Here is a 23,362-nt window from a genome sequence, read left to right as displayed (position 1 = left end):
GAGAAGAGATGGCACTCCGTCTCATTTGCTATTGGTGTAAGTACCTACTCATTTCATTTCATCTCATAATGGTCAAGACAAGACAAGGCGAGAAGAAGAAGAAGAAGAAGAAGAAGAAGAAGCTGGATTGTCATCATAAGAAGTCTTAAGTCTTTTCCATTGGCCGAGTTCTGATGAAATCTAACATCTAACTGAGTCTGTCTCTCTCCATCGTCGGAGTATATTATCCAACATCTAAGCGTCCGTCCGTCCGTGGTGGTATTATCAAGCCATGCCATGCCCATACAAGAAACACAATGAAGAACGACAAGTCCAGCTCGAAGTCTATAAGAATCAGAGATAAAATGAAATGAAAAAAAAGTTGATCGCCAAACATCGCTTGCCGCCCGGCCACCTTTTAACACCAACACAAATAAAATCTAAATCACAGAACGAAGCATACTTGTCGCTTGCCAGTATTCAAAATCCCAAGAAACCAAAACAAAACAACAAAACAAACTGACCATCTAATGATCCTCCACATCCTCATCCCTCCCCGGATAACAAATATCCTGCACCACCACCGCCCGCACATGGTTCCCCAACACAAACAAATACGTCCCCAACAAACACAAACTCATGCCCGTCCCCACCCACAGCACCGCATCGCTCTTGAACGCATTCCCAATACTAATCGTCGCCAACGTGAATCCCGTATTGGGAAACACACTCGCCCACCACCCCAAATGGAAATATTTCGGTCTGCTCGCCAACACAGCCAAAACACCAATAAAGAACCACCAGAAAGCTAGCGCCCAGAGAAACACGGCGCCAATGACAGCCATGGTGCGAATCATGCCTGCGTCGATGAACCCGTCCATGTCGTGATCAAAGTCCCGCGGAAGTCCCTGCGCCATGCCGATGAATGCTAGCGCAGTGAAGGAGGGCGGGCCAACGCACATGAAGAGACCGGGACGGTGTTCGCGGTCGGGAAGGCCGACGGACATGAGACGGCCGACCATGTGGGCGTACATCATGAATGCCACGGCGGCGCCTAGACCTTGGCAGGTTAGGCCGGCGCAGATGACGACGATGGCGCGGTGAGGGGGTTGGAAGGGGGAGATGACGGCTGCGATGGTTCCCGAGAGCATGATGGGGAAGATGGGCAGGATCCAAGTGGGCATCATGGTGGCTAGGGAGAAGGAGCGTTTTTGGCTGAAGAGGAAGGAGTATTGCCCTATGGCGACGGCGGTGGCGAGGATGAGGTAGATCCAGAAGGCAATGTGCAAAACCCAGACGAGGTCCTGGCTTGGTTCACTGTCGGGAGGGGTGCCGTATTTTTGGGTGGAGGTGATCAAAGTGGCGATGCTGAGGAAGAAGGTGGGGAAGAAGAAGCCTTCGCGCGGATGCGTGAGGCTGGCTTTGAAGGAGCCGGCGTGGAGCATGAAGCGCGTGATTTGGAGGGAGGTCAGGAGGACGAAGATGATGATGTTGATGATGTATACTGTCATGCCGATCTGGCGCAGGCCGGGGAAGGTGTGTGGTTGCGCGGCGATCAAGAGGGAGAGACCGCCGGTGGACATGCAGAGGGTGTACCAGGCCCAGGTGAAGTGTTTTAGCCGCGCTTTGAGTGGTAGCTTTGGGCGGGAAGGGTCGTAGGGGTCTACGTGGTGATGGCCTTTTTGCATGTGGCCGCCGGCACCTTCAAGGTCGGAGTCGGAATCGGAGGAGGAAGAGGGGGAGGCGGAGCGGCGGTGGTGCTGGCCGGCGCCGCCGGACATGTGGCCATCGTGGTTGGACTTCTCGTTGTTGGAGTTGAGAGCTAACCGGGAGGAGGCGGCCGAGGTGTTGAGGGAGTTGTCGCCGGTGGGGCCGGAGAGGTAATCGGTTGAACGGCCCTTCTTCTCATACTCACCCTTTGGTGTCCCGGCGTAGGTGCCGAAGGCGCGGGATGGGTCAGAATCGTCACCGGTTACGGTTGCGGAGGAGGACTGCCGGGAGTGGGAGCCGAGAAAGGAGGTGTCGACTAGGTTGAGTCTGTTTTGTTGTTGATGTTGTGTTGGCGACTGTTGGTTCTGGTTGTATGTGGTGTCATGGATGATGACGTGCCCTCCCGTCTGCACAGAAGGCGGCATGGGAGCCTGGCTGCCCATGTTGGTGGACTGTCCCATCATGATGGCGTCTATCTGTCTGCTTGTTTGTTTGCCTCCACGGAAGACACGGCAATGTGTAAACTGTGGGAAAGGTGTGTTTCTAGATTCGAGATCGTGGGGCGTATCGTGGAGTCGCGAATGATATGAAGGAGTCGGTGGTTCAAGCGAAATGGACAACCCAAAAACTTCAGATCAGACCGAGCGTCGAAGTGAGGGTAAGGGAAGTATTTTGGCTACTGTCGGTTACTGTCGAATCATGGGCTTGATATATCAAGATGGAGACGAAACTGCTGGTCGAAGCGAATGAAGCTGATGAGGATTGGGGGGATTGTCAGAGAACCGAGCGTCGAGACAGTCTACTTTTAAGGTTCTCCAGGGACTCCATGATCTCCATGATTCCTTCTCCAAACCTTGGACGCCAGACCCCCTTCTCATCACATCAGACGGACTGCACAGCACGCACGTACGCAACACACACCGGGTGGGCCCCTGTAGTCCCTGAGGCGCATCCCCCGAATCTCTCCAGGATTCGCAAGCGTAAACTGTCGCCCAAACGTTTCAAGCTGGGTTGGTCGATCTATATTTGCCAAGGGGTCCATCGCGAGGCTGTCGATGCTCATGATGTTCGCCAGATGTCTGGGCAGACCTTGGCAGATGCAGTGTATGATAGGGATGCTTCAGAATGGTAGCAGGGAATGACGAACCAGGAGGCGAGACAAGTCGGCGGAAGTTGGGCCTTTTCTCGAGCGATCCACACTGTTGGACTGTGGCCTGCTAGTGAAAATACACGAAATGGTGGTTAGTCTGGGCATCTATTCCGGGCTCAGACCGCTTTTGTTAATCTTGCTTGGGTATACCTAGAGTGTCGGGGGTCTAGATATCTGATCCCAGCTACAGTTTTGAGTTGGCTGGGATCTTATAAGAGAAAAGTATATCATGGTCTTGAAACGGTGCTCTTCTGTGGCTTTTTTCTTTCTTCTTTTTCTTTTCCCTCCTCGACCCGACCTGACTCGTTCCGAAACTGATGTCTGGTCTGGTGAATTCCTCTCGGAAATCCTGCACCGCCGCGGAGGGATGGATTCGTAAACAGGGACATATGCCAAGAAGGATATCCATTATCTCTTAGATGGTGTTCTGCGAATGCCCAGACAAAAAAGCGGCAGTTGTGTGCAGGGAATACAACACCCGTGCCTTGTCTACTGCTACGCAGCACCCTGTCTCTGGCTTTGAAGATCGCGCTCAGGGGGCGTGGTGGGGGGGGCAAGGGGGCTCGACTCCCGGGGTCCGATGGTCCACTCTTGTGATCTGCGGTATCTGTATCTATTCTCGAGGATGCCAAGAGGAGATTTGCTTCTCCCAAAAAGATAGGAGAATGGCGCGTGGTGTTGTGTCCGTCGTAGTCGATTCGTCGAGCGGAACTTTTAGTAAGTAGATGAAGCGGAGAAAAAAAAATTGAACAAAAAAAAACACGAGGAACACAGTTTATCGCAGATCATAACTCCGTCATCCATGGCTGAGAAACCGTCTGAAGTACCAAAATGGATGATGATGATGATGATGATGATATTCAAAATACCACCAACTCTCGACAACAACCTGAACAATAACATGCCCGACGTGGGTAGACGTCCAGAACCTTGATGGCTCCGACAACAGCAATCTTTCAAAGTCGGACCTTTTACCATGTGGGCCCCCCATGTCCATGACGGCCTGGACGGGTCTTAAAACAGACTCCCGGCTTCATCTCGACTTCACGGGAGCCGTTTACTAGAAAATGCCGTTCTTGGCTATGTTTCTCACTTTCTTGGCCGGTCTTGGCTCTCTGAGATGCTACACATGTTGTTACAGTCAGTTGAGGCTCAGCGAAGAAAAAAAGAAAAGGGGGGGGGAGGAGGAAGAAGGGGGGGAGGGGAGGGGGTCGAAGACAAAAGATACACTCCAGTGTCAACCCCTGAAAGCTCTAACAGTTGGGGCCCCCAGATTTCTTTGCACCTTGTGGGTGTTTTGCACTCGGGGCATCTGGTGCACAGACCATAGTCTAAGACAACTTCTGGCCACACCAGAGCACCCAACTACATCAAAAAATGGCGGCCTTCAGAGCCCCAGTAACCGGGTCAGATGTTCTCTCATTCCAAGATCAAAACCCTGTAGATGCAAATCCTCATCAAAGAGTATGTACTTTGCAGTTTGCAGGTTTTATATGGGAGGACAATTCCGGCCGCCCAATCCTTGTGCACTTTGGGGGTTACTTGCACTTTGGGGGGGTGCTCTTCTTTCAGGGGTTGATACTGTAACAATGTTGCAGTAAAAGCATGGATGACGTTAAGGTGAGTCGTCGTCGCCCAATACCTTGCCAAGCAGAGCCAAGCAGTTTAAAAAGGTGAAAAAAAGCCAAGGGCGGCCACCACACCCTGAACAGAAGGCCAAGACGCCCACTGATATCTCCGACTTGGTCCAAGAGGTTGCCCAAGAGGTTGCCCAAGAAGTTCTAAAAACGGCTAGAAACGCCTAAAAGTGCGGCAATGCAATGGTGATCATCTCCTTTTCCAGACGGAAAGCATTTCCTACCCGCGCCCAGAGTATTTGACAGGCAGTGTGACAGGAACCCGTTTTCAGGGGTCAAAGATAACAGAGATTGCGACGATGGGGTGTTGGATATTGCCCACGTTAAGCCCATGTGTCGGAAATTTCCTTTGCCATTGGGTTTGTTGCTTGAATGGGCTCGATGTTACCAGTCCCCATCACGGCCACCTCGAACAAAGACGAATAATGAAGGGGAAAGAAAGAAAAAGATGAAAATGATAAGAAGAAATTGAAGGAGGCACGGTGTTCAGTGAATCACAAGGATTGGACGGACCTTTGAGCCCGCAACAACAGCCAGGAACACAACAAATATGTAAACCCCCCTTTTTCTCTTCAGCCAGATTTTCAACATCAAAACAAACCCCCGCCGCTGCTGAAGGAGGAAAACCCGTCTGAGATGGAGCCCCGTGGGCGGGCGGGCCTGCCCCGCCTAACCGCTACAACCGACCCTGATGGCCAGCGAGAACAACTCCATCAACCCCAGCGATGTCTTTCCTTCCCCAGATCTCCTCGTCCTGAAACAGCTCCATGTGGACTGTGATGGACAAAACACAGCCTTGACCGCGGGGATGCTGGAGGCGGAGAGAGAGGAATGGGCCCAGCAATGCCACTAACAGACACTAACAGATCCTGAAAGACGCCATCAGTAAGTCCGCTGAACTCCGCCGTAAACGCTGTTAACACACTTGGCAGCCATTGACAGCAAACCTCCGCGCTCTGCGCGGGCGTGTCGTCAACGGGATCGCAGTCTCTCGGCGATGTGATTATGTATGTGTGTCTTGGCTCACTTTGGAGGAGTTCATGTTGGTCATGCTGCTAAGGCGCGTGAGGGACGCGGTACGGCGCCAAGAGGAAGTCGGGATGCCCGAAGCGGCATGTTGGCTCAGCACTTAGACGATGGAAGCTCTCCGATTGATGGGAGATTATCGCGGATGACGGCGCTCCGAAAGTAAACACCTTGGCGGTCATGGCCATTTCTGCGGCCTTCCTGTCCGGGCATTCCGCCAAAAGTCACACCGCTCACTGGCTTGTGACTGGCCAGCGATCGGGGCCAAGCGTGCTGTGCTGTGCCGTGCAGTCCTCCATCACAACGGCACACCGACAAACACACCATGACCGGTAGCCGCTTTGTGAGATCTCTCAAGGGCATCATTAGCATGCAGACTAATAGAAAGCCGATCTTAGCGTTTGTGCCCACGTCAAGTCAACAACGTCGCTATAGTCAACTCAGGCCCAAGTTGAAATCTCACCATCGCGGATCGGAAAAAGATCAATTGAAAGCAGATCGAGCAGTCATTCCAGCGCAAATCAACATATGTCGTCATAGCCAAGTGAGGCTTAACTCCGCGCTCTGTCCAACGAGTGTCGTCAAAGAAACACCGACCTCCTTTCCAACTCCACACCTTGCAGCAACCACCGCGAACGTTGGTGATCAACAACCAACAGAGACAAGTACGTCATACCAGCTCACTTCCATTTCCCCCCTGCAGGCAATCACTCACTCACTCGCAAAACCAAACAGGCACTTTGGCAGCAGACATTCGTCAACACTTGTCTCAATTGAGCATCAAGGTTCACCAAGCCATCATGTACAGAACAGCTTTCCTCGTTCCAGAATACCTGGAGAAGAAAAAGTACAAAGAAACAAGTCCATCATGTTTTTCCCGCACTGACTGAACTCGAAGAAGAACAGCAAAGATGGCAGTCATTAGGGTAACGCATCAGTGCCGGGCAACAGCACCGCAAGTGGTAGAGGTAGGAGCGGGAGCGTTGCAGGCGCAGAAATTTGACGGTCGAGATTACCTGGGCGTCCTTGGTGACACCGCAACCAGACAGGACATTGTTGAGACAAGACCTTGAGTCTCCTCCTTATTCACCCTTCTTGCAGCCAACGGAAACGGCAGCGTCCTGGATGAAGCTGATGGCGCACTGGAAAATAGCCTTGAACTGCTCAGCGCAAACCCAGTTGTCGATGCCGCAGTGACCCCCAGGGACAGAGATAGCGGCAGGGTAGAGGGACGAGCCAGAGCTGGAAGGACCTGAGTCACCGCCGTAGCCGCGGCCAGAGACGGGAGCAGAGGTAGTGGTGACGGGGTCAGCGCTGCTGCCGCCGGTAGGGCCTGGTTTGGAGCCGCACTCGGTGAAAGTTGGCTTGGCGAAGTCACACTTGCAAAGGGTCTCAACGGAAAAAAAGGACGTCGTTGATCACGCTGGCTTCACAAGCGCCCAGAACCTCCACGACAATGGTAAGCTGGATTTTCTCAGCGTTGGTGCATTCGCACTAGTAATCATCAGAAGCACAGCCCAAATCAAGGGCGGTCTTCTCAATAATAGAAACGGCGCACTGGGGCACGGCAGCAAACTCAGATGCGCACTCCCAGCTCTCCTCACAATACGGGCCGGAGGGACAGGGCCAGGAACACTGTCAGTATTGGAGGGGACGACAGTGCTGAAGGTCATGACGACACAGTCAGAGATGAAGGTGGAGCTATCCGGGGTAACAGTGTCGGTGGTGGTGGTGGTGATGGTGGTGAAGTCATTCCCGTCAGGAACAGGGACAGAAGCGCTAGTGTAGGACCATCACTGCCGTCACAGAAGCCATGAAGGTGGGCTTGGCGGCATCGCATCCGTAGAGGGCAGACTCAGCCTTGATGACATCAAGACCGCCGAGGTCGTGGCAGGAAGCCACAACGTCTTGAAGATCAAGTCCTAAATTTAAGCCACTGTGGTAGTGCCTTGCAGGGAAGTGTCGATCAGGTCCAGGGGTCTCATGAGCACACTGCGATGCGAGGGTGAAGTGTTGACGATCCGGGGTTTTCCGGGGTTTGTCAGGGTGCAAAAAAAAAAAAGGTTTTGCGGAGGATGAGCCTATCCAAAAATGGAAAATCTGGAGAAACCTGGAAGTGATCTCATAGGGTGCCTCTTTCCAGAACATGTCATGGACTGATCGTAAACATCTAGATGCAGCTGTCGAAGGCAAGAGATGGAGCGCCCCTCTATCCAGCTCCAGCCACATGGCATTCTCGGGTGGTTCTAGGGTCCGATGTGAAGATGCGAGGTCGAGCGCGCCTGTTGGTGGCCGTGATGATGATGACTTCATGTATCGGTATGCCATGAATCGTTTTTTTAGGGCGGAGTGGCAAGCCCGGACCGCGCAGCTGTGATCTGGAGATGGAAAACAGGCGGTTAGAACGAGGACACTCCTCAGTCACTCGAGAATAACTTGCTGTTTCTTACCTCAACACCTCCTATCTGTGTGAGAGATGATTCCTCTTTTCAGCCTCAAATGACACTGCCCGGTATTCCCTAGTTCGGTCACGGCTTGGGAGCTAACAAGCTGCCATCTAAAAACCTTTTCTTGGTACGGGCCATCTAACACTGGATGACAATTGCGATCAGGAATTGGCAGAAAAATGGCAATTTCAATGCTCGAAGCTGGATCGTATGGAAAAGCCCGTGAAGGAGATGTAAATGTTTTTGGTAGGCGATAAGACAAGTTGTGCATCGTATACCGTGGAGGAGCTTGCGAAAAAGTCAGTTGCATAGTTGAGTCAATAATCTCTTCTGACAGAACCAGCCGGACATCAAATATTTCGTATTCTCTCAAGTTCTCCGGCCTAAAAAGATCGGAGCCCCTGAAATCAAAACTGGAAGGCGCCGTCAGAGTTTAGTCATGTGCTTGTCCTGTCTTCGCGAAGAAGGAAAGAACCGAGACCCTTTGGGGAGTAGGAAGGGACATTATGATTTAGATGCTGGCTCGTACCTTCCCCATGTGCTTGCCACCACTGCGCACTTCCCTGATGAAGCTTTCAGTTCGAGAAACAAGTGAAAGTGTCAGCATTGCATGAGTGGTGGACAACCGGTGCCTTCCATCTGTCGTCGATGGGATGTTCATTCAGAAGTTGCGAATAACTCAACTCCAAAAGGACGAGTGGATATCAACGGAAGGCATGCGAGGTTCTTCCTTCCGTACGTAACATGAAGTGATTCCATTTGTGAAAATCGAGACTAAAAAATTCAAAGGCTCGCGAGAGTTTGTGAGCTGACTGAATATTCTGGCGGAAATTGCTTCAAGACAGATGACCTAGGGGCGTGTGATCATGTCTCCGGTGGTTGACTTTGGCAGAACCCTCCAGTTTCAAGAAGAAAGCAGCACCTGCCGCCATACTCTCGGTCACCCCAAATCACGTGCCTTCCAGACTTGTAGTCGGTCGACAGACTTCCCTTCTCCTCTTCTCATCACAGTTTTCGGAGGGTTGGAGCCAGAGCATTGTGGTTCGCTCCACAAGCTTACCTGGCCAACTTGGCTTCTTTGCCTTTTTCCATGGTATAGCGGAATGGTTAGAGTTTGGGAAATAAGTATGATGTTGGTATTTTTCGGCCTTGAGAAGATTACAACTGACGATCATAATTTGCCCATGACGAGCCTGACTGAGGTGAATGGCGATCTGAAGTCTTGCCCCTGAGACCACCAGTCGTCGTGGTCTGAGAGGTGAGTTCAGGACTGGCACCTAACTCGTCCCCAGCACAGCTGACACATTGCTTTTCCAGCGCGCAAGTTGTTGATGTGGCGAAGATATCCTGAAATCAGGGCTGGTGTTGATGACCGACTGACACAGGTCATCAGTATGCGTGAGGGACATCATGTCCACAGTTGTTCAGTGAATGGTTTAATGTTCCTTTACATATTGATTATGCTGAACGACCAGCAAGAGGTACCAAATGAGGGTTGAACTGTAACGGCTGTTAGTCCAGTGCCCGAACTGGGACGCCCGACTTAACCACCCCAACATCGTAAAGGCCCTTTTAACTTGGGAACACAACAGTTGGTTTGACTAGGTACATTCTCATTCCGTTGGCCTCATGGGACTTGTAGTCCTACTTAAGGCGAGTGATTGGGATGGAAGCCAACCACTTCCCACCAATCCATCCGTCATGTTTTCGACCACATTCATGGTCAGGCCTCGACGTTGGACGCAATCAAGGGACGACATAAGCAAGTAAAAAGAAGGGGCTCATGGACAGAGCGACAGCTAACCCAGCGGTAACAAACACTATGCCGGATATACCAAGGGCAGCTGCAGGGACAGGTTTCGACGAGCTTGCCGGGGAGGTGGATGTGGTGAGAAGCATGTTGAGTTTCAACTTGGAACAGAAAATATTGGGTTAAGCCGCGGTCACGAACCTGCGGGAAAAGAGGGCCAAAGGAGGCCTCAGGATTGATGAGAGTATCAGTATAAGGTTGGCGAGAGCACTTTGTCCAGAGAGCTGTCATAGGTGTGCAGAGTCTGCGAGAATGATGACATTGATGTGTTGGAGTCAGAATATTCTGGTGATCAAATAGCCAGAGACAGGAGGATGATTAAGAGTGGGATCTAAAAAAGATTCAGATGATGCCTCCAGATCAATAGTAAGAGCTGAAAGCTGACCAGTTGCACTTTTACTAGCCCAGGAGGATAAAGACCAAGTGAAATATAGCGCAGGGAACACAGGCGAGACAGGAAGTACCAACACTTGTGCATCGTAGGACTAAAGCAACATGGATAAATCTTTAGTAAATCGAGAACAATGGCGTTCAGCTCCTAGCTAAACCGCGACATGCTACTGAGCGTTGATCTTTTTATAACATCCGTGACCAAAACACATGTACTCTTTAATTCAATCATCGATATATCCTGGTACTTACATCTTATCCACATCGGCTGGAGGAGGGCGAAACCCAGCTAGGTACAGACCAGCGAACCTACGAGGGGTGATGGGATATGTACTGAACACTATCACGAGGCGCCGCCCGCCTCCATTGCAGGTGGATCTACATCAGACACTCCGCCTGTACCTGGCCCAGCGAGTGGTAGGGTATACCGCATCGCCGGCAGCGAGTACACTTCAGACATACGACCTCCAGTCCACCCTGTCCCAAAAGTCCTGGTCAAGAACTCTCTCACGGCTTTGTCCATGCCCATGCCCGCAAGTAAGTGCTTCGTATCCCCCTCCACCTTCAACCCCTCCAGCGACCTCGCCCGCGAAAGAGCCACGTACGCCTGTCCCATAACAAACGCCGACGTCAAGTCGACAATCACCCGATCCATCGTCATGCCCTGCGCGCGATGAATCGTCATCGCCCAAGCGGGGCCCAGTGGAATCTGCGTTCGAATGAGTAGAGAGTATGGTTCTTTGCTGCCGAATTCGGTGATGCGCGTTACGGGCTTGATCGTGCGTGCCTCTCCGTTGGCGAACTGGACCACCGGCCACGCCCCGCCTTGGAGGCGGTTATGCTTGGAGAATACGTGTCCTTCGCTGAGAATGATTTCGGCGTAGGGGTGGTCGGTGAGGCCATCGGGGATTTGCTCCTTGAGGTATCGGTTGGAGTCGAAAGGTTCAAAGTCGACGATTATGCCTTGGCTGCCGTTGCAGAGACCGCGCGGGACGTCGAGGTTCTGGAAGAGGACCACTGGCATGCCGACTTTGAGTTGCACTTTGGCTTGCAGGACTTGGTCCTGGAGGGCCTTGAGCGTGCCGTCTGGGTAGCTTTCGTTGAGGTAGCCTAGAGTTGGGTGCAGCTTGCGCTGCCAGTGGAAGGAGTCGCAGGCGCGGTACGTCCAGGCGAACCCGGGAAGTTTTTTGAATTCCTGTTCATTGACGATGCCGACTTCGACGCGTCGCGAGTAGAGCCTGGTGGCGTTCTTGGTGTCGGAGCGGTGGTTGACGAGTGTCTCGACTTCCTGAGGGGTCAAACGGACGCCGATCCGGCATTTTTCAAGTATGGAAATGAATTTGGGATCGCGCTGTCGGTGAATGGATTGTAGGTGGATATTAGTGAAATTGCATTCTTGCCACGCCCGGGATTGAAACACCCATTTCTCAGAGTCGGAAAAGGCGAGATTGCAAGGGTCGCATGTATACCGCGCGGAGAACCGGCCTTGTTTCCCCTTGATGGTCATCTTCGAACCGCATTGGTAACAGAGCTGGAAGGGCAGGACAGGCGGAAGCTGGCAGAAGTCGCCTACGACGATGATCTGGACCCCGCCGAAGGGTCGACCGTCGGCGCGAAGAACCTTGAAGACGGTGTTGAGGCGCTCGAAATGGTGGTTCTCGACCATACTGATCTCGTCGATGATTAAGACGTCTGTGGCCCTGATGCGGTCGATGACCAGGTCGTCGTACCATGCGGACAGGATCAGGTCAATAATGCTTTGATTCGTCAGGCTTGGACTCCAGCCGGCAAAGGACCAGGTGGTAATACCATTGACGTTGGATGCTGCTTTGCCGGTGGGAGCTACGACCCGGACTCGCCGATTAAGACGCCGGAGACGGTCCCTGATGGCGTGCAAGACGGTCGATTTGCCTGAGCCAGCGGAGCCTGTGTAGAAGATGTTGTGGCCCATGGCGGCGAGCTCAACGACCGCTTCTTGTTCCGGGGAAAGAGAGAGTCGCTTGTCGTCGAACTCATCGTATGATGGTGGTTGTTGCGAGAATCCAAGTCCTTGGGGAGCGTGGACGAGCTGGAAGGACGTGGCTTGCACTGGATCGAGATATGGCGGCTCGTATGTCCGGGTGATGGGAGCACCACGTCCACCTTTTTGGCCCAGTACGATGGAGGTGTAGGCTTTTCGGTGACTTTGAATCTCATGGAGGATATTGGAGGCTACTGGTGTCAAAGAGAAGTCGGCGATCTGCTGTAGTCTCCAGTACTCTCGAGCAATGACCATTGCTTCTTCGGATAACGGCTGTCCATTGTGGTCCCGCGGCCCGGTTTCGCCATCCCCCTTGGGTTTTCGGCCACGTTTTTCCGAGGGCGTGTCATCATCATCCTGACATCGCGGAGAGGTATGAAAAAGGAGTGACGTTGAAGAAGAGGTAAAGAGCCGCGAGGTCTGGTTGAGATATGTTATCGCCAATGCGCCCGTCAGCTTACGGACGCCATGACGCATGTTCGACACCGGACTGGTATTAAGGAATGACTAGGCGGGGATGCGGGCGTCGTCGGTTCATTTCCAAGTATTGTATGCTGGGTGCAGAGTGTAGAAGCGGCAGGAGTTGGAGATCAGACCCTCACTCCCGTCTTAGATAAAGTGAATATTAACGCCCAAGCCGAGGGGTCAATGTCTTTCTGATAAGACGGGTGGACAGAGTCACATGGAGGACAGTTTACACTAACAGTTTTGTGTCTGATTTTCCGTGTAAGAGAGACTTGCTGTTAGTGCAGTCGGTAGATGCCAGATGGTCGTTTGTTGTTAGCCTTGCGCCACCTACCTGCAGGTACGAGGGCCAATCACAAACTGCAACGGGACTGTTGGTAGTGACTTACATGCAGAAAGCGGCCCGGAAGAACCTTGACGTTCCCACACTCAATCGCCTGTGCAGTCTTGGCGGGGGTGTGTGCGTGCACACACACACACACACCGCATTTGACAAATCTGGCCATTTGATATCGCTTTACACGATTCAACTCAATCGTTTAATATTGAAATCCAGCCAAAACTGGTACAAAAAGTTGATATTTTAATACTCTAAATCGTACAATTGTCTATTTTGATATTTACGTTATTTTTTAAACTATTACTGATATAGTACGCTACTCTAATACCTGCTAGAAGGTATTAATAATAATAATACTAGTAAATAATAAATATTTTAATAACATTGCCAAGATTATTGGTATAAGTATAAAGAGTATATAGAAGTATAAATGTACTCTAGCAGATATTAGTAAAGTATTTCTATTATTACAAGCTCCCTAAAATATTAAAAAGCTTCCTATATAGGCACTTGAGGTACGGTATATACTATATTACTTCCTATACTTTATTAATTGTAATTAATATTGTAAAGAAAGTTATAAACCTCCTTTGTGACGAAGAGCAGTCTGATCTGCCTAAGTGAAATAGCTAAAAGTACAAGACTATTAGAGTCGTTCGGTAAAGCCAAAGGGTTTACAACAAGTATACTCGTAATACTAGTCTTAATAATAATAATTAAATTGTATTAACTACTGTCGAACTATCTAACAATCTGAGTTCTCCAGTCGTCCCTTTATACTCCGGAGCCCATACCTAGCTCCTTAGTTCCTAAATGTCTACTTATAATAATGTCCTACTCACCGTAAGCGCTTGCTCATTATAAACTCCTACTCACCGTAAGCACCTGCTCACCGTAAGCACCTACTCACTATAAGCACTAGCTTACTATAAACACTTATTGCCTATGAGCGCCCTTCGGGTACTCCTCTATCCTACTCCCTAGTCCCAAATTATACTATTTTATTATAAGCGGGGCTATTATATCCCAATAGTCTAATTGGCCCGCATAGTTGCTTAAGTTCGTAATACAATGCCCCTCCTCCTTAGCCGACGTCCTCGATGGCTTATTAATCCTTTGTCATTTCCTTATTTGTTTTTATTCTCCACATCTCCCTTTCTCCTAACCTAAATATAGTAAGTCCCTTCATCCTTTATTCTTATATAATAACCAACTGTATTTCCAAACTTACATTTAACTCGTCGTCTCGCCGGCGGACGTTACTAACTTCCATTGAACTTTTTAATTCTATAGTCATACCCTACAAGCGCTATACCGATTGCAAGCTCGTTTGCAAAAAGCTTACTAGCGAGGCCAAATATAGCGAATACGTTCATTATACCCGTCCTTATAAAAATATTAACTATAATACAGAGCGTAGGTTTTCCCTACGGTATAGTAGAACCTTAGCGGCTGGCTAACCCTTTTAATAGCGAATGTAGTATTGGAATTTAAGGAGGTAATCAAGGATATCAAAATATTTAAACCTCTAGTCAACGAGCAAATACTACGTTTAGCTCAATTAAAGAGAAAGAAGGAAGACTTAACGGTTAAAGGGCAAGAAATATCCCTAGCGGCTTTCGCAGAATTAGAGGAGTAGGATAATAAAGACAGGGCGGCTAGTCGGGAGCCTAAACCCTTATCCGAGGAGTATCCGTCGGAAGTATCTACCTCTACCGCCCCTACGCCCGTAGATTGGACTTCGCTAGACGTATCTACCTTCCCTTCTTCTTAGTTGGGCAGTCCTTCGGCCCCGGTCGATCCGGGTTCCTCCAATGGAATTCCTCCAGCTTCTTAGGACAACTCAAATTCCTAACGGGTTCCTACGTATTATTCTCGGGGCTAAATCCTTCCTACTTGATAAGGTACTCCAATTCTCCTTCTTCTATCTTTAAATCTAAGATTTATTCCATATCCCATTCCTCTTCCTCGTCCTTAATACTGGCTCGCGTATTAACTCGTACATTTTTAAGTACTAATTCTAATAATACGATGTAGAATGAGTATAATCTTAGTTTTATAGTATTAGGGATATCCAATTGGTATACTATATTAGAGATTTTCTTCTTAATTTTAAATAGCCCTACCCGTCGGTCGTCGAGTTTCTTACTAGGTCTCCTTATTCTAAAATTCCTAGTAGATAAAAGGACTTTATCCCCCTCTTTGAAGCGAGGTCCCTCGAGCCTTTTTAGGTTGAAATATCGGCTCATCTTTTATCTAACGAATTCCAGTTCTCCTTTGAGTTTTTTATATAGTATATATAGTTTTTCGGCCTTTATTAAAGCCTTAGGAACGTTCGTGTCCAATCCTTCTAAGAGTTCTAGCTTATACCTGTAGTTTGTAAAGAAAGGTAAAACCTTAGTAGTTTCTGTAGGGGAGGTATTGTATACTAATTGCGCTATAAATAATAATTCTACCTAATCGCTTTATTCAAAATTAATATAGTTCTTCAAGTATTATTCTATAATTTAATTAATTCTTTCCATTTATTTATTTATTTGTAGGTAATATATTATTGATATTTTACTTTTAGTACCGAATTTAATTATTAATACTTATTAAAACTTAGACGCGAATTTGGTATCCCTATTTATAATCTATTCCTTCGGCCAGTTGTATACCGAAGTAACGTTTTAATAGATTATATTTATAAACTATTCTATTAATTATATTTCTTTATAGAGTAAGAAGTAGCTCTATTTAATTAGCCTATCTACTACTATTAGGATACTATTATAAGTAACTCCTATTATAGTATTTATAGATAGTAGTAATTTAGTAATAAAATTTATAGTTACCGAACTCTATAGCCTTTCTACGATTTCTAGGAGTTCGAGGAATCCGTATGGTTTATATTTTATAACTCTAATTTTGCTATAACGTTTATAGGCCTACAATATTCGAGCTACTTCGGTTTTTATTCCTAGAAAGTTATAGTATTACTGTATTTGTATTATAGTTTTAATAATATTTATATATCCTCCTATTTTAAATGCGTATATCCCTATAATAAGTGCTTTACGCTATTTAAGCTAAACGTAGGCCTTATTATAGTATTATAATTTATTATTCTAAAGGACGACTCAGTCTTTTTAACTATCCTCCTATCTTTATTATTCCTCGGGGGTAATAATAATAATATAAAACTTAGGGTCCTATATTTTAACCCTATAAATAGCGTAGTACTCTACCTACTCTTATAGGGGGTGTGCGAGCAATCCGTTTAGTTATTCCTAGAACAAAAGTACGAAGGCTTCTATAGCGTCTTTTATATAGTCCGCCCGACGGTTTAAAGTATTAGTTCGGGTATTCTCCGATCCCTTTTTATAATTAATCTTAAAGTTGAATTCTAATAAGAATTCGGCCTAGTATATTTAACGGCCGTTAAGTACCTTCGTAGTCGTAAAGTACCGAAGATTATTATAGTCTATATAAACCTATATTTTATATATAATTTTATTAAAGTATAGCCTCTATTTTTAACACGCTTCGATAATAGCTAAAAATTCCTTATTATAAATAGGATAATTGCGACGGGGTCCTTCTAACTTCTTTAAGAAGAAAGTTATAGGATACAATTTCCTACGTTCATTGTATTATCCTAACTATCCTTTAATAGTATAATCTAACGTATTAATTTTAATTTTAAAGGGTTTATTTAGGTTAGGAAGTTTTAATACGGGGTTTACAGTAATTGTATTATAAATAGCCCTAAAAGCTTCTTCTTCTACTTTTCCCTATATAAAAACGGCCTCTTTCCTAATAAGTTTGTATAGTAGTTTAACGATCTTCCTATAGTTTCGTATAAATATATAGTAGAAATTAATAAACTCTAGGAATCTACGGACTTTAGTTGTATTTTTAGGCGTCGGTTAATTCCGTATAGTTTCTACCTTACTTAGTTCCATCCTAACTTTATTTTCTAAAATTAAATACTTAAAAAATATAGTTTCTCTTATATAAAATTCGCTTTTCTTTATATTAATAGAGAGTTTATATTTATATAGTATATTTAATACCTTCTTTATATATTTCTTATATTCTATAAGAGTTTTAAAATAGATAAGAATATTATTTAAGTAATAAATAGTAAATTTATTAAAGTAGGGTCGAATTGTGTAATTAATAATAGATTAAAATATTGTAAGTATATTAATTAATTCGAAGGGTATAACGAAGTACTCGTAGTATCCGTAGGGTATATAAAATATTATTTTCTATTTATTTCCTTCCTTAATTCGAATACAAATATAGGTAATAGGTAGATTAAGGTATATAAAGTATTATATTTCTCCTAATTAACTTTAAATATGTAAAATTAATAGTAGGGGATAACTATTTCTTACAGTCTCTTAATTTAATTACTTATAATCGATATAAAGGTATAGTTTTCCATCCTTCTTCGGTACGAAGAAAATAGGGTACCCTACTAATAATAAAATTTCCCGAATATATTTTCGTTTTAAATTTTCGTCTAAGTACTTCCTTAATTCTATATTCTATTTCTCGTTAATATAATATACTTTAAAGAATTTAAATTTAACTCCTTCTTTAAATTTAATTTTATAGTCCTATAATCCTTATAGTAGTAGTCCTTTAAAGTATTTATTAACGAAAGCCGGTTATCCTTAATATTCTACTAGAATTATTGTCTTCGGTTTTTCTGCCTATTAGTTCTAATAATAATTAAACTTATACTAAGCGTTAATTATCGATACTTCTACTAACGTTACTAACCCTTCTTCTATAACCTTACTACTTTTATTAATAATATAAATTATAATTTCTTATATTATTTACAATAGGGCTATAGGAATATTACCTCCTTAATTTACTTCCTTCTATATTCTAGGTTTCCTATTAGTAATTAGGTACGTTCTAAGACGTAGGCAGCTACCTTCCTTCTAATTAATATTTAGGTCGTATATAATATACTATAGGTACCCTAGGATTATATCCTTAGAAAGCCTTATTTCAACAATATCGAAACTAACTTCGATTGTCTTACCTTCTACTATAATAGGGAGTAGTAATATTTCCTATCTTATAATTTGTATTTCGAAAGGTCCTTTTACTACAAAGGGAACTTTCTTTTTCTTTTAGGGAATTTTTAATTAGGTAACGAATTTAAATAAAATGAGATTTAATTGAACTCCGGAATCTATTAATATAAGAGTTTAATAGTTTTTTTAGTAGGTTATAACCTTAAATCGCTAGTCCTCCTTCCCTTCTTCTATAGCGGCGATTTTTATAAGCGTTATAGGGTCTCGGATCTTATCTTTCCGACGGCTATATCGTCGGATAATCCGTTTCGTCTAGGGACTTAGTTTTTATTGGGCCTTCCTAAAGGCCCTAAGCCGTTTCCCAACTCCTAGTTTTATTGAAAGCGTCCTCTTCCTTAAATTTAGGCTCGTCCAGCGAGCGGTATTCCTATAATTATATTAAATAGGCGGCTTTCTTATCCTCGGTACTTTCGGTTATATTAGCCTATTAAATATAGTATACAACTTCCGCTTCATACGCTTATATTTTCTATCTTATATAAATAGAGTAATCGAACGTCGGGTATTATTACTACTAGGGGTCGGCCTCTCCCTATTTTAAATAGGTATAAACGTTGTAGGAGTGTATAATAAATCTCTTTAGTATTAACTATTTATTTATTTGTACAAGGGGACGTAGGCTAAATTCTGAATTATTCGTTTATAATAAAGGCGGCCCATAAGTCTCCTCGGCTAAAGGTACGCGTAATAGGTCTAAATTATCCTTATTGATCCAATCTCCTAACGGGCTAGAAATAATTATTCTACTTCTTCTCGTAGTATTCGGGGTAATTATAAGTAATATATTAAAATTATAGTATTCGGTAGTATATGAAATAAAGGGGGTATATTTATATAGTATTTTTTACAACCGGTTAATATATTTTAAATAGTTCTAGGGTTTATTTTTAAATAGTTTGCGGCTTCCCTTTAATAATAATAGTTCGCTTCTTTTAAAAAGCTTCTTACTTTTTATTCTTCCTACTTTTATTTAAATAGAGTTGCTACAGCTCCGTTTAATACTTTCCAGCGGCTTAGTTAGGGTAGCTATATTAGTATAGATTAATGAATTTGTAATTGTTAAATCCTTCGGGTATAAATATTGGGGGCGAAATTAGCGGCGGGGTAGTATTTATTACGTATATAGCCGTAAGGAGAGTTCGGTTAGTATTAGGGAAGTTATTAATCTCTTTCTATATTAGGGTTTAATATATTTATATTTAAAGTATATTATTGTCCTATACCTCCTCTTTAGGATTTTCCTTATTAAATCCTTCTTATTTATACTTATTATTAGCCTCCTATTATACTTCTAAATTGAAATTTATAATTCTATTTATAGCGTTTTCTAAATTGTTTTGGCCGTATTCGGCGCTAGCGATTTCGATTACCCTAGCTCCTTCTATTATAGTAATTTCTATTTTCTTTTAATTTAATTATTTAAGTATACAATAGTCTTTCTTTATATGCTTAGTCTTACTATAATTAAAGTATTTAACCTTCAAAAAATCTCGTTTGCCTTGGTTGGCTTAGGCTGTGTTAATTTCTATAGGTTTTAAGTAGGTGGTTCCGGAAAGGTGAGTTCCCTAAGTCCTTTTCTTCTTAGTATTAGTATAGTAAATTTTAGAAGGGACGAAGGGAATTGCTCTTTCTTTCTTCTCCTACTCCCGTTAGAATAGTCGATTATCGATACGGATAGTTATATCGATATATATATTAATAGTTTCGGGACGGTCTTTCTTATAGAGCTCGTCTTTAATTCTTTCTTTAAGGCTATTATAGAATAGTTATATTAGTCCGTTATTATTAATATTATTATAGAGGGTATTTTATTTAAAAAATGTAGTATAGGCTAAAGTAAATTTAGTTTATTGTAGATAGGCTAGGCGTTCTTAAGCCCGATGAGTTTTATTCTTTTCTCTAAAGATTTAAATAAGGGCCTTAGTAAATTTATTATAATCGCCTAAAATTTTCTTATTAGAGTCTAAAGTATTATCTCTATTCTTATAAAAGTCTTTAAAAATAAGCTCGTACTAAGTAAGGGCCCTATCCGTAAGTTTAGTTCCTGTATAAATTACCTTATCGAACTTAGATCCAAACCGATTTCTATAGAAGTGGAAATAGGTTTGCATTTGGATTAGGAATTCCGTAAGGGCGGACTACTATCCGTCGAACTCCTTAGGTACGGTTAGTTTGGGCCTGGGACGGCTAGTAGGCGGAGTATCCTCTCCTATCTTCGCTTCGGGGGTACCGGATCCAGCTTCAAGCTAAGCTTCGAATTAGCGGATGCGATCCTATATAGCCTCGAATTATTAGTATATAATAGTGAGGCTCGCGGGGTTACCCTAGTAGGTAAAGTCGTTATTATTTCCGGTAGTAGATATAATAAAGCGAAGAGATACCTTTAATTACTATCTGAGATAGGCTAAAGGGAGTAGTCAACGTATGACGAACGGCAGTCTAATCTACCTAAGTAAGATAGCTAAAGGTATAAGACTATTAGAGTCGTTTAGTAAAGCCAAAGGGTTTATAATAAGTATATTCGTAATATTAGTTTTAATAATAATAATTAAGTTATATTAACTATTATCGAATTATTTAATAATTTGAATTCTCCAGTCGTCCCTTTATACTCCGAAGCCTATACCTGGCTCTTTAGTTCCTAAGTATTTGTTTACGATAATATTCTGCTCACTATAAGCGCTTATTTATTATAAGCTCCTACTCACCGTAAGCACCTACTCACCGTAAATACTTACTTACTATAAATACTAACTTGCTATAAGTACTTATTACCTATGAGCGCCCTTCGGGTACTCCCCTGTCCTGCTCCCTAGTCCCAGGTTATACTATCTTATTATAGGCGGGGCTGTTACATCCCGATAGTCTGGTTGGCCCGCGTAGTTACTTAAGTTCGTAATATCCTTATATTAAAACCTAATTTATACTTCGACAAAATTCATACCTTTCTAGCCGTCGAGTATAATATATACTTCGACCGAGACCGTATAGCGGTACCTTCGATAGAAGAAGTAGGAAAAGAAGCAATTCTATATAAAGGTATTATAATAATTTCTTATACTAGTAGTCGAATAGATATTAAAGATCTCTTTATTTACTATAGAGATTTTTGTATTTTATAACGAGTCTAGTATAAATCGAAGAGACGGCGTTCGTTGTACTAGCTAGGTACTCTATAGTACTATTATAATAGTATTAAGTAAGTTTATTTATAGTATATAATATTACTTCTTCCCAGCTATTATAATAAATAAATTATTTAATATACTAATATTTAGAAGTATAATGGATTTAGCTAGAGTTTGGAATTAGATAGTAAAATGCTTATTTCCTAAAATGAGTCTATTTTCTAGCTGTAATAGTATTTTAATAGTAAATAACACTAATTAGCACCCCTATACTAAATTTTAGTACACGTACAATTAAAAGGGAGTTTTATTATAGTATTTACTACCGTACTCTCCCGAATTTAATTCTATTAAAGTATATTTTAATAATTTTAAATAGTAGTTTAAAAGGGTATACTATAACGAAGGTAGTAATAAGATATTAGATAACAATTTTATTGTATTTTTTAAACGATTAGCATAGAACGTAAGGTATAGAGTATAATAGATCTATAATTATTTTAAGAATGTAAAGCTAGTAATAAATTGAATTAATAATATAAATAAAGACTATAGGGAGTTATGTATTAACGAATTAGTTGAATATAGAGAGACAGGTATTGTATTGGAGCGGCGGTAGAGAGTATAGAAGGGAGAAATAGATTTATATATATTGAATTGAATGATATATTAGAAATATTAAAAATACTAGAAGTATTAAAAGTATTAAAAATTGTGTTTATTTATATAATAATACCAAAATGCTAGAAAATCCCCTCTTTTACTATAAACCGATTTGTATTATTATTATTATTCACTAGGATTATTAGTAATAGTATTACCCGCTATAGAAGCGAGAGTTCTAATAATGCTGTACTTGAATATAGTATTAAATTGGAGGTTTAAAATATATACCAGTTAGTTAAATTATGGTAATAAGAGTTGGAGGATATATATACTTTAGTTTAACTATATTACTAATATTATATACTCAATTTTAATAAAGTCTTTAATATTATCCCTAAACGCTATATAGAGGTTGCGGGTAAATTCTAACCTTATAAATTATTTTATTAGCTATTTTTTAAGTACGAGTATATTGAGAGGCACTTTTTTATTCCGGATCTTATTCCTTACAGTAATGAGAGCTCTATATGCCAACCCTGCTTTAGTCAATTTCCTAATATAATAATGTTGATAGAAGGATTTAAAGAATTTGGTAATAAACTTTTTGGCCAGTTGATTAAGCGGAGCGGGGGGTAGCGGTAATAAATAGAGATTAAGAGTTGAGGGTATAGGTAAATATAGTATAAATAATTTTCCAGCCTCTATTAGGGATTCTCTAGTCTCCTTACCCTCGTCCTCCTCGCTTACTACTGACAGCGGTACGATTAATAATAGTACTAGTAGTTAGATAGAGATTATAATCGCTATACAAATAAGAAGAAGGTTAGCGTACTTAGTAGTAAAAGTTTTATAGTTGGTTGGGTACCTATAGAATATAGTAGTAAAGTACTTTAAAGGTATATATAAGTCGATAATTATTATTTTACTTAGTAGGGGGAAAGTGTTCGCTATATTATTATAGTTAGAGCTGCCTACAATTGCTATATTAATTATAGAGCCGCTAGCGATATAAGGAAGAAGTAGTTAGACTTAGGGAAATTGAAAGTAGGGAGGGAAGTACTAATAAGGTAGTAGGTATAATAGGTATAGAAAATAAGGGTATAATTAATATAAACTTCTAAAATTATCCTTTCTTAGCGTAGTTTATAGTAGATTATTTATAGTCTCTAGATTAGTACTACTATTACTATTATTAATATTATTAATAATATTAACAGTTATTAGTAGATTATCACTTTCTCTCTTATATTTACTATTATTATTAGTATTAGTAGAGGCGGCTACTACTTTATTTTCCAGTATTTCTCGTGTCAAATTACTAGGCAGGTTAGCTACTATAGCCTTCCCTAATAAAGTCGTACATACCTACTTACTAGTATCTTTAACGCTAAGGTTATAAAAGATTATATTCTTGTTATTAATATAGTATATTTAGTATTTAATAGCCTTATTATAATTCTTATATTTATAGCTAAGACTATATGCCTATACTTATGCCAGCTCTTAATATATAATATTGCGTAGCTTTAACCCTATACGCTCCTCTTATTAC

General features: G+C 43.0%; 2 protein-coding genes across 2 annotated transcripts; both read right to left on the bottom strand.

Annotated features, from left to right (window-relative positions):
* Nucleotides 1-353: 353 nt before the first annotated feature.
* On the bottom strand, nucleotides 354-1,667 carry NEUTE1DRAFT_82763 (uncharacterized protein; the record flags this gene model as incomplete). The annotated part of the gene is made up of 1 exon (XM_009853070.1): nucleotides 354-1,667. The coding sequence occupies one exon, from the start codon at nucleotides 1,665-1,667 to the stop codon at nucleotides 507-509; it is 1,161 nt and encodes a 386-aa protein (XP_009851372.1).
* Nucleotides 1,668-6,380: 4,713 nt separating this feature from the next.
* NEUTE1DRAFT_146731 (uncharacterized protein) lies at nucleotides 6,381-7,175 on the bottom strand (the record flags this gene model as incomplete). The annotated part of the gene is made up of 2 exons (XM_009853069.1): nucleotides 6,381-6,881; nucleotides 7,107-7,175. The coding sequence occupies 2 exons, from the start codon at nucleotides 7,173-7,175 to the stop codon at nucleotides 6,585-6,587; spliced, it is 366 nt and encodes a 121-aa protein (XP_009851371.1).
* Nucleotides 7,176-23,362: the final 16,187 nt, after the last annotated feature.

Source organism: Neurospora tetrasperma (assembly GCF_000213175.1).
Source record: "Neurospora tetrasperma FGSC 2508 unplaced genomic scaffold NEUTE1scaffold_3, whole genome shotgun sequence".
Taxonomy (NCBI): Eukaryota; Fungi; Ascomycota; class Sordariomycetes; order Sordariales; family Sordariaceae; genus Neurospora; species Neurospora tetrasperma.
The sequence above is the reverse complement of the archived record's forward strand: the minus strand, read 5'-3'. Positions and strand labels throughout refer to the sequence as shown.